At 36.1% G+C, this 18,272-nt stretch overlaps 1 protein-coding gene across 26 annotated transcripts in view; it reads right to left on the reverse strand.

Annotated features, from left to right (window-relative positions):
- Positions 1-18,272, reverse strand: part of RIMS1 (regulating synaptic membrane exocytosis 1) — a 600,054-nt gene that overhangs the window by 164,529 nt on the left and 417,253 nt on the right. For 13 of the 26 annotated variants that reach the window (XM_040261401.1, XM_040261400.1, XM_040261397.1 and 10 more), the window contains exons 4-11: positions 16,443-16,566; positions 12,745-12,791; positions 10,157-10,269; positions 6,426-6,556; positions 5,690-5,861; positions 5,415-5,568; positions 4,206-4,277; positions 635-788 (exon numbers count right to left, since the gene is read on the reverse strand). In XM_040261401.1, coding sequence (XP_040117335.1) covers positions 635-788; positions 4,206-4,277; positions 5,415-5,568; positions 5,690-5,861; positions 6,426-6,556; positions 10,157-10,269; positions 12,745-12,791; positions 16,443-16,566 — 967 coding nt within the window. Of the gene's footprint in view, positions 1-634; positions 792-4,205; positions 4,278-5,414; positions 5,569-5,689; positions 5,862-6,425; positions 6,557-10,156; positions 10,270-12,744; positions 12,792-16,442; positions 16,568-18,272 lie in introns of those variants that run through there. The other 13 variants (XM_040261377.1, XM_040261399.1, XM_040261398.1 and 10 more) reach the window with 2 other exon arrangements.

The following is an 18,272-nucleotide window of genomic DNA, read 5'->3' on the forward strand; positions in this document are numbered from 1 at the left end:
AGTGCTTCAAAGAGACAGCACCAAATTTCTTAAAAATACATTCTGCCTTTTAACCTTGTTTTCTCTGCCACTTCTCTGCCCAAGCTAATTTATTATGCTACAATTTCTCCCAACAGGAGAGAGAGAAAAAAAAAAGGCAAAGAGAATACAAGACAGTTATTCAAAAACCGTGCTTGTGACATTAACTTCTTCCACACCCTGGTAGATGTGTTGAGATTGGAGAACAGAATGTTGCACAGGTTGGGTCATGAATAAGATGGCATTTTGCCTACCCAGGGTTCTGAAAAATAACTGACCAAACCATTCTTTCACTGCCCTTAGCGTCTCCTAGCAGTTTGCATGTTATTATAACAAAAATGTGCCGTCAGGGCTTCCCCGGCGGTTCACCGGTAAAGAATCTGCCTGTCAATGTGGGACGTGCAGGAAATACGGGTTCGAATCCCTGGGTCAGGAAGATCCTCTGCGGGAGGAAAGGGCAACTCACTCCAGCCTTCTTGCCTGGGAAATCCCATGGGCAGAGGAGCCCGGCGGACTACGGTCCAGGGGGCCTCAACGAGTCAGACAGGACTGAGCACGCACACACATAATGTCAATAAAGTCCCGTCAAGGATGCAAAGCCCTTCTCAACGCCTACCTCTGTAATGGCACATTTGGTAAACGTGACCGTGGCCTCCCCTGATCATCGCCGCGATGAGGAGACACTGACCGTGAGCGGTGATGAGTTGTTCTCTGCTGCTCCGGCACAGTTAATGTTGAAGGTTTGCTTTCTCGAGTGCTAGACCTATAACCTACTGGTGAGAGTACACACGAAGAACAAGTCAATATTCTTCTATAGTGTCCATGCTAATGTGGCGACGTCAAATTATACCCAAAGCAGCCACTGACCTATGGAGATAAATGCCATGCAATCAGTACTATCAGGCTTATCTTCAAACTACTAAGTACACATATGGAGTGTAACATACACATGCGTGAGGAGCAAGCAGACTTTGGCTCAACTCAAAGGTTACCATGGAGATCCTGACATGAATATGACAGACGACGCCTCAAAAATCATGATGAGTTGGGATACCAGCTTAATTTAAACAAAGAATTAGTGATTCTTTTTTCAGCAATACAAATCAAGGATTTGCCAGTGAACTGTTATTCATATACAAGTCAATGCTTAGAAATGCGGTGCCTTTTTAAATTGTGTTTTTTGGTTTTTTCATCTAAATGACAATATGTGTTATTTGGGTTTCAGATGGCTTCGATAATAAGCAAATAAATTCAATATCATACCAATTTTAATGATCAAAGAAGAGTAGCAGGTCTTCACTATTACAAATACTGATTGTGAATTTTGTGAACCACAGATAATATGGCAATTTTCAAATGCACATATGGTATGGGTGGATATGACCATGGAAATAATGCCGAACAAATTAAACCTCCTAAAGAAATAATAATCAAATGTACCCCAGACAAATGAAACCATTCCACAAATGTGCTATTAAACTAATTAAGTTAATAGTTCAAATTAAAAATAAATTTTAACAGTCATGCTCCCATGAAACAAAAAGGTTTTTATGATCTCTGATTTAGTTAAACAGCAATCTCAATTACATAGTAACAGGTTAAGTATTTTTCACAAGGGTCATTGTTACTATTGTTGTAAGAAAAGTAAAAATTATGTGGCCAAAGGAAAAATAACTATATTTACAACTACATAAAATGTACACAACCTATGAAAACATTAAATTTAACTGGGCAGCCTGACTAATGCTCATCAGCCTGACTAATGCTCATCTATTTACGTGATAACTCCCACATCGTTTTTAAAGGCGATGTGACATCATTTTTAAAGGCAGACTAAAATTCCCCAACAGTGCATCTGTTGTGATTGTATAATCTTTTGACCTCGCTTAGCATATAAGGAAGGTCTTCAGATATTTCATAAAGGCTGGTTTGACAATACTGACACCAAAGAAATTCAGCCATTTTGTCACTCTTTAAAAACATCTAGCAGCTGGTGCTACAAGATGCACTTGAAAGGAAAAAAAAAAAATGAAATAACTTCCAAGCAAGTTTTCCATTCCAAGGAGAAAGCTAAATTTGTACCATTACTCTGAAAATTTGTAAATTAAGAATGTTTGTTCACATTAGAAAGTCCAGAAGCACTATATTGTGAAAACAACAGTAAATTTGGTAGCTTTTGGTGTTCTTATTTTGGAGATAGGGAATGGCAGGAATGTTTGAAATGTAAACAGTAGTGATGCAAAATCATTTTCATTTAGTATTCATGCAAAAAAGTAATAATTACATAGTGGTACAGTGGTAAAGAACCTGCCTGTCCACGCAGGAGACTCAGGTTTGATCCCTGAGTTGGGAAGACCCCCTGGAAAAGGAAATGGTAACCCACTCCAGTATTCTTGCCTAGAGAATCCCAGGGACATAGAAGCCTGGCAGGCTACAGTCCATGAGGTTGCAAAAGAGTTGGATATGACTTAGTGACTAAACAACCACAAAACATCAGTAAACAACCAAATAATTATAAACATAAGAGCCATTAGTTTATAATTTCATATACTTTCATTTTATAACAAAAACAACAGCAATTCATGTATTATTTTTAATTTCATGTAGAGTTTCCTTGTTTAGGAAATTGTAATATCAAGCCTAGAAAGAGATCAACTAAATATACATGTAATATTTATTACATTAGCCCTTCATTTGCTATCCTGCCTCATCGTAAAAGTATGAAGTTTTAGGTGAATAAAATATGAGAACCACCCACAGAAGTAAATTCTATTTAGATAAGTTGGAAATCACAGCATTAAGGTAATTAGCAGGAAAAATTTTTGTTAGAAAGATTTGATAACAAGACCCCATTCCTATCAGGAATCATCTGAGTTCTATTAAATATGCCAAGGGGTACCATTTACAACTACCTTCCCCCTTTCAATTTCATAAAAAAATATTCTATTGAATTTTGTGTGGAAGTTTCCATGTAGAGTGAATGTGTCTGTTTATTCTGATCCTTTTAGAAACCAACAAACTCTGAAGGCAAAACATGAACAGTAATCCACAATTATCCACTATTATTTAAAACTCTCGCTGATGGTCTGATATCAAGGGGTAATCTAAGAATACAGATATGCACAGAGCCAGATTTATTGTTGTTAAGGATATCTGTCACTTCATGCAGTGATCAAAGACAACATTTTCTCTGAATTACAGGGAGCAAATGAAGCCTAATTTAAGGGAACTCTCCATAATAGTCTCCCAGTTTTAATGAAGTCGTAAAAAATCTTTAAATTGTAAGCTCAGTCACTAGTGTGGCATCTGTCTATTGACATTTACCAAAACCATTGCCTTCAAATTAGGTGAATACCTGTCTGAGGAATTATGCAAATTAAGCGGGCATATGTCAATATTGTCCTAAGAAAATGTTCTTAATATCCTAACATGTTCTCTTAATTTTTTTTCTCATTTGAATATCTCCCTATTTTTCATTAGCAAATAAAAGGAACAGGGTTAGTGCCAAGAAAGTAAGTTTTCACTAATTGGTTTTGCTCACTTTCTGACTAGAGTCAGGTGAGAAACAGGTGTGAACTGCAAAGTATTACAAAGATTTTCCTAATTTATACAGTAACAAAAGACACTGACTTAAATAATAGACTTTTCTAAAGCATTTCCTTTTTGTAAAACATACATACACATTCTAGGTATAATCATTCTACGTATAATCAGCACATCACAAAAGCATTGAAGTTAAGCCATGCCACATGCAATTTAAACCCTGCCATGCACATTTCTCGGTATATTCCATGGACGGCTACATTATTTCCAGAAACATAGGAAGGAAAGTCACAGAGATACACTATAAAACATAGGAGAGTGGGATTTTTATTTTAAAATTAACTCTATCTTTTCAGAATTCATACTTTCACTTCTGCTCAGAACATTTTGAGTTGACAGTTTTAACCTCACGAGCCATGCTTCTAAAGGAAAACCTATCTAATTTAATTTAAGGGGGATGTTAACGAATAGTTACTAGTCCATTGCACACTTGCTCAATAATCTGGAACACAAGTCACCATGGAATAATATCATTCAGACTTCTCTGTGCTATAGATCTGCAGCGTGGGACCCAGGGAAGTCAGGAACCCCACAGGACAGCAAGCACAGAAGCACCGTGACGCCACCACGCTCCCCCCACGCACCTGCAGGGACCACTCCAATCGCATCATCAACCTCATAGTCTGACATGTCACTGTCACTGATTCGCTGGGACCCTGCACGACAGGAAGGCAAACAGATACCTCTGCGTCTGCTCGGGTCAGGAAATGTGGAGGGCATGGTCAGTTTTCTCTTTACATGCTAATTACAGTACTACTAAACACTTTAGTTTTAGTGAATGAAGTATATTGACTTCAATGTCTCAGGGTGCAAAAAAGTGATTTTCCTGTACATATATATTCTGTGAAGTTCATGTGCCGTTCATTTTCAAGTACTTGTTCTCCAAGGACACCATGTTCTCAGCATCCTTATAATCACTGAAGACACTCATAAGAAAGAAGATTTCATAGAACAGTATTTTGACTTTGCAAATTATTCTTTAATTAAGGTCTACAGCAAAGTGCATACCGTTTTCTACCCACTTATACACCCTCTTGCACAGTGCAGGCAGGATGGGGCTGAGTGGAAAGGTTCAGAGAGACCTTTCTTGGCTGGGACTCTGTGGAACTCATGTCATTGAAAGGATATCAGGTCCCTTTATAAATATTTATGCTTAGCCTTCAAAATTAGCCATTACACTGCATTAAAGATTTAACCTGAGGAAATAATTCACTGGAGAAGCACTAATATGACATGTTTAATTATATGAACATTTGAACAATTATTTGAACATTGATTCCAGGTTACCAAAATGAGGCTTCTAAGTTTCATTTGTCCAATAAGAGATTTAGTCATAATTCAAAAATTAATAAATAAATGCAAAAAAAGTACTTTTTTTCCCTCCAATCATCAGATGAATAAAATAAAACAGATTTTACAATGCTTTTGAGAAGATGTTTCTTACAAATAATACTAAAATATCCAGGAATTATATGGTTATTAAGATATTCTAAACAGCAGCCCATCAATTAAGGCAATAACTGCCCCATCAGTCAGCCAATGAACAACTCCATCAGCACAAAGGATTATAATTCACAGGTTATAAACTTTCACCTCTGGAATGACTCTACTATACTGTATGTATTACTTGCACTGGGAAAATGGAGAAAACGGTCTTGCCAGGCTTCTTTATATAGATGACTAATTTTTCAATAATCTCTAATGAACATTAGAAAAAGTACCCTGAACGTCAATATGGAACTCAGACCTAAGGACACAATTGCTCCTGGCAGCTGAGCAGAGCGTCCACCTACTTTGCAGCTTCTTGCTGGCGCTTTCACCGTGGGTGTGTCGCCGCGGCATGAAGGGCGATGGCTGAGGCAGAGGTAGTGAAGATTCGTCATGAGTCTGAAGTTTATACCAATGTGGCTCATCGTCTAGAAGCGCTGTTTCCAACTCTATGAGGATCTGAAAGGACAGCCCTCGGGTTAGATCAAAGCCTTTCGCAAAGCATAAGGAAGCAGCCACTATAATGCACGCTGAAGAAGCGGCAGGAAGCATCTCACTCGGGTCTTGATTATATACTCACCTCTCCAAGGAACTCACTCTCCTCTTCCTGCACCCTGGGCTGGTCCCACACGGTTATTTCCAACATCCGTTCTCTAAAGTCTCTACGATGCACGTGCGAATAGACAAAAGTCTGATTCCACTTTGGTTCGAGGACTTTCTTTACTGTTTTGGTTCTCCTTTTACTTTTATCACTGAAAAGTAAATATGCTTTGTAAATGAAAAAGCAAACGCAAGTATATGCTGCCACCTACTGTAGCTACATGCAATACTGATCTTGGAATATTTTTACCATTTGTAATTTATACCTGTTATATAAAAGTCTGAAAAGACAGTTGAGTTTAATACAATTCTAGTTTTAACTATGATATAAGCAGTTGTTACGATTATAGACCCACACACACAGGGTACATACTAAATGATGTAGCTATCAAAGACCAATAGATGTAGAAACAAGGTAAGGAAAAAATTTTAAATTGACAGGTTATTTTAAAGAAATATAAGGCTTAAGGGAATTTTTTAGGGACAATATGTAGCTCATCCCCCCACAGAGAATTGCCTATTATATTTTAAGATTATATCAAGGTGTACACATATGTGCAAACTCATCAAAATATAAATAATTAAGTATGTGGAAATTTTGGTATATCAATTATACCTCAATAAAACTTCAAAAACTAAATGAAACTATATCCCAGGAGAAGAAATTCTACTTTTTCTATAAATAAAGATTTTTGCATATTAAAAAAATGTCATACCTTCTATCTGGAAGAAAATACATTTTTACATAGGGATTCCTGGGACGCCCATCTACTCTAGGGGGTAGGTCTGTGGCTTGCAGAACATTGACAATCAGTTGGTGGCCCACCTTGTCATACCACAGCTTAACCTAAGTGCAAGGGACACAGAAATTACCATTTATAAAAATCACAAGGAATTAACATTTCAAAAAAATGTTAAATTATTTTTGAAGGACATTTCGAGTTGCAAAATACAACTGAATTTTCAGCAAAGAATACCAACATGAGCGCATAACCACTTTAGAACTTGACTTTCCTCTTCACACATTTTAAACATGACTTACAATAGGCAGGCCTGCAGTGTTGATATATACTCTTATACCGTGTGATTTAATAAAAATAATGGTAAAAATTTTAGAAAAAATAATAAGGGAAGAGGGAAATATTGAAATAATTATTCTTGTTTTTAAATGCTGAATGCAACTGTTCAGTGTGTGATCACTCACCTAGAATCAGACATCCTGGAAGTGAAGTCAAGTGGGCCTTAGAAAGCATCACTACGAACAAAGCTAGTGGAGGTGATGGCATTCCAGTGGAGCTATTTCAAATTTTGAAAGATGATGCTGTGAAAGTGTTGCACTCAATATGCCAGCAAATTTGGAAAACTCAGCAGTGGTCACAGGACTGGAAAAGGCCAGTTTTCATTCCACTCCCGAAGAAAGGCAATGCCAAAGAATGCTCAAACTACCGCACAATTGCACTCATCTCACACGCTAGTAAAGTAATGCTCAAAATTCTCCAAGCCAGGCTTTAGCAATACGTGAACTGTGAAATTCCTGTTGTTCAAGCTGGTTTTAGAAAGGGCAAAGGAACCAGAGATCAAATTGCAAACATCCGCTGGATCACTGAAAAAGCAAGAGAGTTCTAGAAAAAACATCTATTTCTGCTTTATTGACTATGCCAACGCCTTTGACTGTGTGGATCACAATAAACTTTGGAAAATTCTGAAAGCGATGGGAATACAAGACCACCTGACCTGCCTCTTGAGAAACCTGTATGCAGGTCAGGAAGCAACAGTTAGAACTGGACATGGAACAACAGACTGGTTCCAAATAGGAAAAGGAGTACATGAAGGCTGTATATTGTCACCCTGCTTATTTAACTTAGATGCAGAGTACATCATGAGAAACGCTGGGCTGAAAGAAGCACAGGCTGGAATCAAGATTGCCAGGAGAAATATCAATAACCTCAGATATGCAGATGACACCACCCTTATGGCTGAAAGTGAAGAGGAACTAAAAAGCCTCTTGATGAAAGTGAAAGTGGAGAGTAAAAAAGTTGGCTTAAAGCTCAACATTCAGAAAACGAAGATCATGGCATCCAGTCCCATCACTTCATGGGAAATAGATGGGGAAACAGTGGAAACAGTGTCAGACTTTATTTTTAGGGCTCCAAAATCACTGCATATGGTGATTGCAGCCATTAAATTAAAAGATGCTTACTCCTTGGAAGAAAAGTTATGACCAACCTAGATAGCGTATTGAAAAGCAGAGACATTACTTTTCCAACAAAGGTCTGTCTAGTCAAGGCTATGGTTTTTCCAGTGGTCATGTATGGATGTAAGAGCTGGACTGGGAAGAAAACTGAGTGCCAAAGAATTGATGCTTTTGAACTGTGGTGTTGGAGAAGATTCTTGAGAGTCCCTTGGACTGCAAGAAGATCCAACCAGTCCATTCTGAAGGAGATCAGCCCTGGGAATTCTTTGGAGGGAATGATGTTGAAGCTGAAACTCCAGTACTTTGGCCACCTCATGCAAAGAGTTGACTCATTAGAAAAGACTGATGCTGGGAGGGATTGGGGGCAGGAGGAGAAGGAGAGGACAGAGGATGAGGTGGCTGGATGGCATCACTGACTTGATGGGCGTGAGTCTGAGTGAATTCCGGGAGTCGGTAATGGACAGAGAGGCCTGGTGTGCTGCGATTCATGGGGTTGCGAAGAGTCGGACATGACTGAGCGACTGAACTGAACTGAATGATTATAGCATGACTAAAGGCATTCTGCAGCACCACTTGTGGCTGAAACAAAACGTCTGATGCTAAAAACAGTATACTGAGATAACTTGGAAGAGGTCAGGAAACACATTTACTTTAGGCATCTTTACACCAGGTACTGCTGCGTTCCTCATTTAATTTTCAACTAACCTATTACAGGTTAATTTTCACGAGAGGAGGAAAGCAAAAAGGAAGGTAGCCTGCATATATGATTCCTTCAAACCAAATGAAGACCAAGTGATATTTCTATTAACTAAGATTCATGATAGCATGAATAAAGAAAACCAGGAAAAGAGCAAACTGAAACATTGCTGGCAAACTGTGAAGAAAGTCAGGGCAGTATCTGTACTGGCAGGAGACAATGTTAACTTTAATTCTTTTTTTTTTTTTTTTTTAATTTAGAAGTTAGCTTTGGGTTTATGGTAGGATAAGTTGTTTAATAGGTACTTATTGTAATATATTTAAGAGTCATTGTAACAAAATAAGCTAATTTAACAAGGGAGTAGTAAGGAGAAGGCAATGGCACCCCACTCCAGTACTCTTGCCTGGAAAATCCCATGGATGGAGGAGCCTGGTAGGCTTTGGTCCATGGGGTTGCTAAGAGTTGGACACGACTGAGCGACTTTACTTTCACTTTTAACTTTCATGCATTGGGGAAGGAAATGGCAACCCACTCCAGTGTTCTTGCCTGGAGAATCCCAGGGACGGGGGAGCCTGATGGGCTGCCGTCTATGGGGTCTCACAGAGTCGGACACGACTGAAGCAACTTAGCAGCAGCAGCAGCAGTAAGGTAAGAGACAGATTAAGAATTCAAACCCAGATCTGTACCAATCCATGTCTCTGTTCTCAATTAATTCCAGAGGTGTGTTTTTCATAAATCTGAGATGGATTTTTATCCCTGTTAAAATATAGGTGGTGTGTATGAGAGATTCTCACACACACTGAAACAGTGGTACAGGGACTAGACAGAGATCTTCAAGCTACTGAAAACAGAAGCTAAAACCAGGCAAGGTTTTAAAAACAACAACAATTTTCCAGCTACCTTTTTTATTTAATTAAAACTAAGAGGAGAACAGCAAAAAATAGACTATAGAAATCCACACATTACCGACGTAGCAGAAGACCAGCTACTATAGAACTGTGTGAAGCAGGATTTTCTATTAGCTATTAACACAAACATCCTGTATTAGCCACAGCTTCTTGACTTCAGCTTTTCCCAGATCACATATAAGACAATAGTGAAGAAAACTGTAGCTTTTTCACACTAAAATCAGCAATGGAGCGTTTCGTCAAATGTCTTAAGAAGTTAAAAAAATATGTTAAATTTAAGTTTTCCAAGATCCAGGACAATGAGGTTGTTAAGGAAACAGAACACGACTTTCTGCGTTTATGATGTCTAACCAACTACTTACCTTAGAAAGTTTCATCCAACACACACAAAAGTAACTGATAGTTTATTTTCTTAAGTTATCACTTAATGTTCAGCACATCTGGCACATTGTAGGCACTCCATAGATATGTTCAAGTAAATATGTGAGTAAAGGAACAATCTAAGAAGTGAATGAAAAGTTGATGAGGTCGATGATGCTGTGAAATGATTCTATGTCACAGGCTTCAAGGAAAGCCACACACTTTAAAGACAGAAGCCGAGCAGGGAGCTGACACTAATGGTCAGCAACATGCACTGCAAATACATACAGAAAGTTGTCCTGGTAACACTTGCGGTGCATCTTTGAGAGCTCCAGGGCTTGTGGGAGAAATTACAGAAATGGAAGGCCTTTCCATCTTCTGAGACTCAAAGGAACTAGAACCTAAAATGAGGGGGGAAATTAAGTACTTTTTAACAACATAATTATAACCTATATGTGAAGAATACATATTTTTCGTGAAATGTTAAGTGCATATGTTATTGGTATACAATCATAATTCAGTGCCACCCGTAAGAGTAGAAACCACTTTCAGTGGGGAGGTCGTAGAAAGTTATTCTCATGTGTTCTTGGATTGTCTATTTTAAGGGAATTTAAAGTGATATAAACACATATTGCATTTGTTTGCTTCACTCTGTTAGCATTGACTTTCTAAGTTTCTAGAGGGTATTGTCCCATGTAGGTTCTTGTACAGCCTTACCCATAGTTAAAGGCTTCAGGCATTAATGATAAGAAAGATGGTACCCATTATGTTAATTATCTTAGGATCATCTATGATGAACTGCCCTCACTGAAATTAAAATGAATGCACAAATCATGTAATTTATGAGCTGCATCTACGCTGAGATAGTATTCATCGCTCTTTTACAACAAGACTTCCACCTCTTTCGGTTGTGATCTTATCGATCTGTCTCCTGACTGTCTGAGGATGCTGTCTAGTGATTCACCTGTGGAGGAGGGATCGTGATTCCCACACAGCACCGCAGTGAGGGTCTTCTCCCCACTTTCAAAAGAAAGTCCACTTTTCCTGGGTCACTGATTAAGTGTCCACAACCAGCAGGTTAAGCATCTGCAGAATGCTATATCCCCAGCAAGTATAACCTTGAACCCACAGCCATCAAAACTTAGTTTTATTGAGAAAACAGTACGTATGAACCTTTTCCCAAGAGTACATCATCCACACTTTTTTCCATACATGCAAATTATCAATATGGTTAAATTAAATCACACAGTGTCATTCTGCACCTTCCAAAGACTTTTAAATATAAGATACAGTGCTATAAAATTCTTTGTTAACTGTGTCTCCTTGATGGAGTATTCTTAGGATAATTTTCTTCTTAGTTCTCAGACATTGTTGCTTCTAACAGTACTTTTCTAATATTATACACTTAAAAAAAAAAAAAACGCAACAGCAACATTGTAAATTATCCAGTTGGTCCAATGTCTCTCTTCATATTAGAAAACTCAAAACCAACCATGGGTTCATGTCTAGCAGGAATGTGGAACATGATGCTATACATTTGATTAACTCACCTGATCCCTACTTCCTGTTCATCCCACTCATAAATTTCCTTCTTATAACTATCACTTGTTTTCTCCTAAAATCACTATTCCAACAAGCTAGGTTACATAATAACACTTGGTGATAAAGCCCTAGTATTATCAATTTAATGCCAATACATTGCAAAGTAAATATTTAAGTCACTTCCACACTGTCCTTGAAACCTTCATTACCCACATTATCATCTTTCATCTGGAGTCCCTTTAATGTCCATGTAGATAACTTAACCCTCTAGCCTCAACCCCTTTATTTACGCTGAAATCTCCCCCTACCCAACCCATCACCTTCATGGTCATATTCCACACTGTTACACTGAATTAAAATTATTTGCTTCTGTGCCTGTTTCCTTCACTAGACTGCTCATGCCATGAAGTCAGTTTCCAGTGAAACTGAAAAATCCAGCATCAAAACACATGTTTATATAAGGCAAATAGAATTGTTGTTGTGTTTAGTCACTAAGTCATGTTCAACTCTTTGTGACCCCATTAACTGTACCCTGCCAGTCTCTTCTGCCCATGGGATTTCCCAGGCACGAAGATTAGAGTGGGTTGCCATTTCCTCTTCACTGCCTGCTAAGCAGGAGATTTCGTTCAGATCTCTGGGTCTGGAAGATGCCCCGGAGAAGGACATGGCAATCCACTCTAGTGTTCTGTGAAATACAGAGAAAACTGAGAAATCTCCTGGACAGAAGAGCCTGGAGGACTATAATCCATAGGGTCGCAAAAGAGTCAGACATAACTTAGAAACGAAACAACAACAAATAGACAAATAGAACTGTTACTGTTTATTACTTTTGCTCTGTGCATCCTAAATGCTAAGATGCAGAAGGCTACTGCCAAGAAAGATTTTTGAACATCTTTTTTTTTTAAAGAGTAAAAAAACCTTAACCTTTTATTAAATTTAACTATTAAATTTACATAGCCACATATATCTTCTACAACTTTTGAACTTTTGATAGACATATTCACATCCCCTGGTGGTTCAGATGGTAAAGCGTCTGCCTGCAATGCAGGAGACCAGGGTTCAATCCCTGGGTCGGGAAGATCCCCTGGAGAAGGCAATGGCAACCCACTCCAGCACTCTTGACTGGAAAATCCCATGGATGGAGGAGCCTGGTGGGCTGCAGTCCATGGGGTCGCAAAGAGTCGGACAGGACTGAGCGCCTTCACTTTCACTTTCACACCCCCCCATACACAAAGCATAGAAAGAGAAAAAAAAGCAGATCTTCTTTGGATTTCCCATAGTTGACAACTCGTTTCTATCAAATAACTGAAAAAGATCTTAGAGTTTATACTCACTGGACTCCAGTGGTGGATGGGAGCTCTCAGGAATCCTTGGAATGTCACTACAAAAAACAGGGCATGGTGAAAATCCCATTAGCTAAACCACTCTCCCTGAGGCAATCATAACCACACTTTATCTCAGTGGTGTCAAAAATCCTTTTGGTGTGGAAATGGACAAGAGTTACCATTAAGGCAATTTCTAATGTGCATGAATGTCAAACACCACACACACACACAAACTTCAGTAAAAACAAGTTTTTATATATTTAATAGCAAAACACTTTAACATGACAACAATCAGAATAATATTGTGGCTAAAATCACCACAATATTTTTACCACCAAAACAGCAGGTTTTGGAAATAAAAAATGTTAAAGGCAATATTTTATTTCAATTCTAGAAAATCAAAATGACACATATTTTATAAATCACTAATATGCTTTACAAACACATCTGAAAGAGTTTACTGAATGAAAGGAATGGAAACATCTCCTGAGAATAAAATAATATGGTGAATATCATGGGCAAAGTTAATAAAACGAAAAAGATGGATTGCTTTGGAAATTAAAAATGGTTCAAGCTAGCAACAAAAAAGCCAAAATATATTATATATGTGGATATATAATTCATATACACATATATAACCCTATACAGAGATTCGTATCTCTATGCTGAAGTTAGCTAAATATATGGCCATTTACTAGATGATTAGAAAGTGACTTGTGAGAACACCCACTCCTGACACACTCACAAATTATTCTGAATAAATATTTAGCATGACCTTGGCTTCATCCATTATCCACTGTGGCCTTAGAACCCTGGACCAGCTTGGTTTGGGAATTACATTGTATTAAACTATTTAACTTCTTTTTTCCAAGGTATTTTTGTATCAGTGTAAGGCCATTAACAATATACAAGTATTAACAGGACAAATTAAAGCAGACTGGAGGTAGCTAGTCCCAATAAAATTATCAGAATATTATTTAAGAATTTCTAACCACTTACTTTGTGAACTAACTTCACTTTGACGTTTTTCTTTGCACTTTTGGAGGGAATTGAAACGAAAACAGTTTTCTGTTTGGTGATTTATCTTCCTGACTTTCATTTTCACATTTTTGGGCAAAGTAATTCCAACCACCGACAATTTTTACTTCTTACAAATGACAATTAATCTTGTGTATTTTATGTGTGCTCAGCTGCCCAGTCATGTCTGACTCTTTGCAACCCCATGGACTGTAGCCTACCAGGCTCCTCTTGTCCATGGAATTTTCCAGGCAAGAATGCTGGTGCTAAGTCGCTTCAGTTGAGTCTGACTCTTTACGACTCTATGGACTGACTAAAGCCCACTAGGCTCCTCTGTCCATGGGGTTCTCCAGGCAAAGAAACTGGAATGGGTTGCTATTTCCTCCCCCAGAGGATCTTCCAGGGCAGAATACTGGAGTGGGTTGTCATTTCCCAATACCAGGGATCTTCCCAACCCAGAGATAGAACCCGTGTCTCTTGTGTTTCCTGCACTGGCAGACACGTTCTTTGCTACTGCGCCATGTGGGAAGCCAAATTTTATTATATAATCATATACAATTAATAATGTGTCTGAAATATATATTTTATGTGATAATGAGGCTAATTATTCAATACTTAAGACACAAGAAACCAACTACTTATCTTTTTCTACCTTCTTAATTCAAAGGCAAATTCAAAGGCAAAAAATCAATTGTTAAAAATCTAGAAACGATATTTTTTTAGATAATATAACTTCTTTGAAAATTAGTCTCAGTTATGAAAGTGAAATTTGGAACTTCAAAACTAACTAGATAGAAACTTTGAATTTTATGTGTCTGTGAAAGAAGAACTGTGGAGAAGTTACAAAAAAATTCTTTTGAAGAGACAGAATTAAAATATATTTAATGTTTGTTAATTGCTTCAGTAATATTTTCAGGCAAAAAATGTCCTCTTGACAATTATACAAGCCTTCTGAAATTGTTCTGCTCACAAATAAGGTGGTAAAATAGTCTGGATAAAAATTACAATCGTAAAGGTAAAGAACATTACATTAGGTGGGCTAGCAAAAATGGGTGGTACCTCAGGATGGCTGATGTCTATTAGACCATGGTGGTCAGTGTGTGTGTAAGTTACATTTGGGATGATTCTTGGAATCACTATAACTATCCCCTTAAACAATGAATACATATCTCCTTTCTGCTTTAATTGTAGAACTACATGAAACATAATTACTAAATATATCTAGAATTATTCTTCCAAGAGTCTAATAAATTCCCTATTAACTCAAAAGTTGATGTCAGATTTAAATTTTATTTAAATATAATCTTTGTATTCCCATATCCTTTGAGTTCCACAATCCATGATGGTTTAGGTCTGTTTATGCAAAGAATACTTTTAAAATTGTCTTTACACTAAAGATAATGAGAATGTTATTCCAGTCCACTTTAACTGTCTGCTAATTTTTATTTTTTAAATCACCATGAATCAATGGTATTTTGGCTGATTACTTTTAAAACCACTATATATTTGAAAGTATTCGGCAATGTGCCCAATGCTTTAAGTTTTGTTTTTTATACTTTTGATTCATTCTCCAATTTACTTACCTCTTTTCCAGCCTCATGTTTACCTCAGCACTAGAACACATCATGTAAAACTAGCATAAATTATATAGTGTTGTTATTCTTAAAAAATCTGCATGAAATGTACAATACTTCTGCAAATGCCTTCAATCTTTATTCTTAATAATCACCACTTAAAATTGATTATAAGCTTGCCTTCACTTTAGAGTTTTATATATGTATATTATTCTTTAGAATATATGATCACACAGTTTCAGTTCTTTGAGAATTAGGATAATTATATTTTCTTGCATGTTTTGCATTGATACGCATTCATGAGAACAACAAAAATTACGGTTACTACTCTTCCATAAAAAGTCTTGCATTTATGGCTCTATAATATTTTAGAGAATAGAAAAAGGAATAATTTCAAAAAATATATTCAAACATTAAGCTAATTATGAAACAGTTCAAAATACCTTCCAAAAAATTATAGACAGGCAAAATGAATATTCTGGACTTGTGGGTTTCTTAGGAAAATATACCAATATGGGAACTCTATAAGCAGAGAGAAAATATCCCATTGACTCTAGATTATTAAATTATGCTGAAAATTGGAGTTTTAAAAATATCACACCGATTATCATGGCCAATTAAAATGCTTAAATATTTCATACTTGCTTGATTTTAAATAAAATTTGGAACTACCCATAATTAATGATATAGAAAAAGTATTCCATTCCTAGTAGAGTAACAAAAAGTCATGTAGATGTATGAAATGACTACTATTTTAAATATCACAAAAAGATGAGTTTATAAGTGACTCTTTAAGGAAATACTATAATAATTTAGGATTATAAAAATAAATAGTTCTACCATTAAAAGAAAATATTTTTACTTTATAGCCCACTTATGAAAAATACATACTTTTTGATACTACAATTGTTAAATAGTGGAGCTCCTAAAATGTAGTGAAGGAAATTCAGTCCAAGTTTAAAAAATTGAGATTTGAAAGATCTAAAATGTATGCCCATATTTGAAGAAAAAACTATCCATTGTAACATGTACTGCATGAATGTATAAACTTCTTTTAGAAACCCTGCTAATACATGTAATTTACTAAACTTAAGAAGCAAGTTTTTTTAGCCTTACCCAATAGGCCTTGAAACAATAATTTCAACTTGAGGTTCTGATTTTGATTCTAAAATAATGTTGTAAACTTCTTCATTTGTAGCTCCCGGCAGGGGTTTACCATTCCATTCTAGAACTTCATCCCCTTGAATTTAAAAAAAAGGGTATTTTTTTACCTTATATATTCTATTTTTCTTATCTTTTCTTGTTTTTTTTTTTTTTTAACAAAAAAATGCAAAACATATACAAATAGTTTAATCGTCTAGGCTCCGCTCTTGAAAGCAAATTGATTGCCATATAATGTCAGCTAAATGGTTCTTTCTAAACACTTTTTTTGTTTTTTTCTTTCCCCCATAGAAGATTACTGGTCATTTGAAACAGTACAACACAAACTACCTTTATCTTTTGAGAAATATCAGAAATAATATAAAAATCATCTCATGCTATGGGATGGAATTAGCATAGCTCATTTGGCAACATCAAAAATAATAGTTAGCAGCATGCCCTCCATAATATAAATGTAGGCAGCTCTATACATGAAAGATTATTAAATGCTGCATAATCCTGCTTTACTTTTGGTAGAAATAGCAATTAACATTTGTTGGCATGAATTTTCCAACTATAAGTCATGCTTCATTGCCTTCTCCAGATGCACAACAGAATAAAAATGCATGAAAGGATTTGAATTCATACCCAGAGGGTAACGCAGGGAGCTATGGCAAAATTACGAAGCAAGCAGATGTAAAATTGTTGCATGACAGTCAACCTACTTCCAGATGTTCATACACACACGTTCTATACATAATACATTTCATGGTAATTAAGGTAAAATTAGAAAATATTTTTAAATAATAAAAATATAATACATATTAAGTTGTTAAGTAACTGAAGATTCACTGAGGAGAGTAACACAGTATTAAAACACAAGGACTAATCACCTGCTATATTAACCAGAACTTTCACCAAAGACCATTTGGAAAAAAAAAAACACTTATTTTCATAAATATTTAGAGCAGTTTTAGTTTTCAAATGTCTCTGCAATGACCCTTGAATTGACAATAGAGACTCAGCTGAAATATCCTAGCCGCAGGGATACTTTGAGGAGTCTTAGTTTTGTGTTTGTTTTGTGTATGCTTATTTTGCTGTTATCAGTTCCTGTAATGCTTCAGTAGCAAATGAAATATGTCTGTAATAAATGGATCGATATCATCATTATACATTTAAAGCTAATGACAAATGTGGAACTTTTTAGTTTTTAGTTATGCCTTTTTAAAAAAGTAGATTTTTGCTTTGCTGGGTTTATTTTAAAATAATTCTTCTCCTTACCGCCAAGTGTTTGCTTACTCAAAAGTAAAAAGGCAAATATTTGAAAAGCATATAATGCTGTTTAGGTATGATAAAAGAGTATGGTTAGTACAAATAGTTAAATGACTTCTGATCATTTGACCTAAGATGTTAACTTGCAGTTTTTCAAACAGGAATGAATACACATCACTTTATTAAAAAAAAAAAAAGTAATACAATTTTAAAATATATTAGGATTCTTTTAAATTTACTGACCAAAAAAAAAAAAAAAAAAAGAAAGTTTACATCATGTGAATGTATATGTGTGTGTCTGTATGAAAAACTATTTTCTAAAATAATAATTACCCTGATATTTTCTATTCTATTTTGTTCTATTTTTTTAAATAATGAATGTAACCCATTAAATCAACTTTACTATCCAGTAATGTGCTGCAATCAACATTTTGCAAAAAACCTGCATTATAAAATTCTTCCTCTTATAGACAGCAATCTGACAGCACTACTTTTAATATAAAATTAATATATGTATTGATTTACTTACAAATC

This window comes from Oryx dammah, unplaced genomic scaffold, assembly GCF_014754425.2.
Source record: "Oryx dammah isolate SB20612 unplaced genomic scaffold, SCBI_Odam_1.1 HiC_scaffold_19, whole genome shotgun sequence".
Taxonomy (NCBI): Eukaryota; Metazoa; Chordata; class Mammalia; order Artiodactyla; family Bovidae; genus Oryx; species Oryx dammah.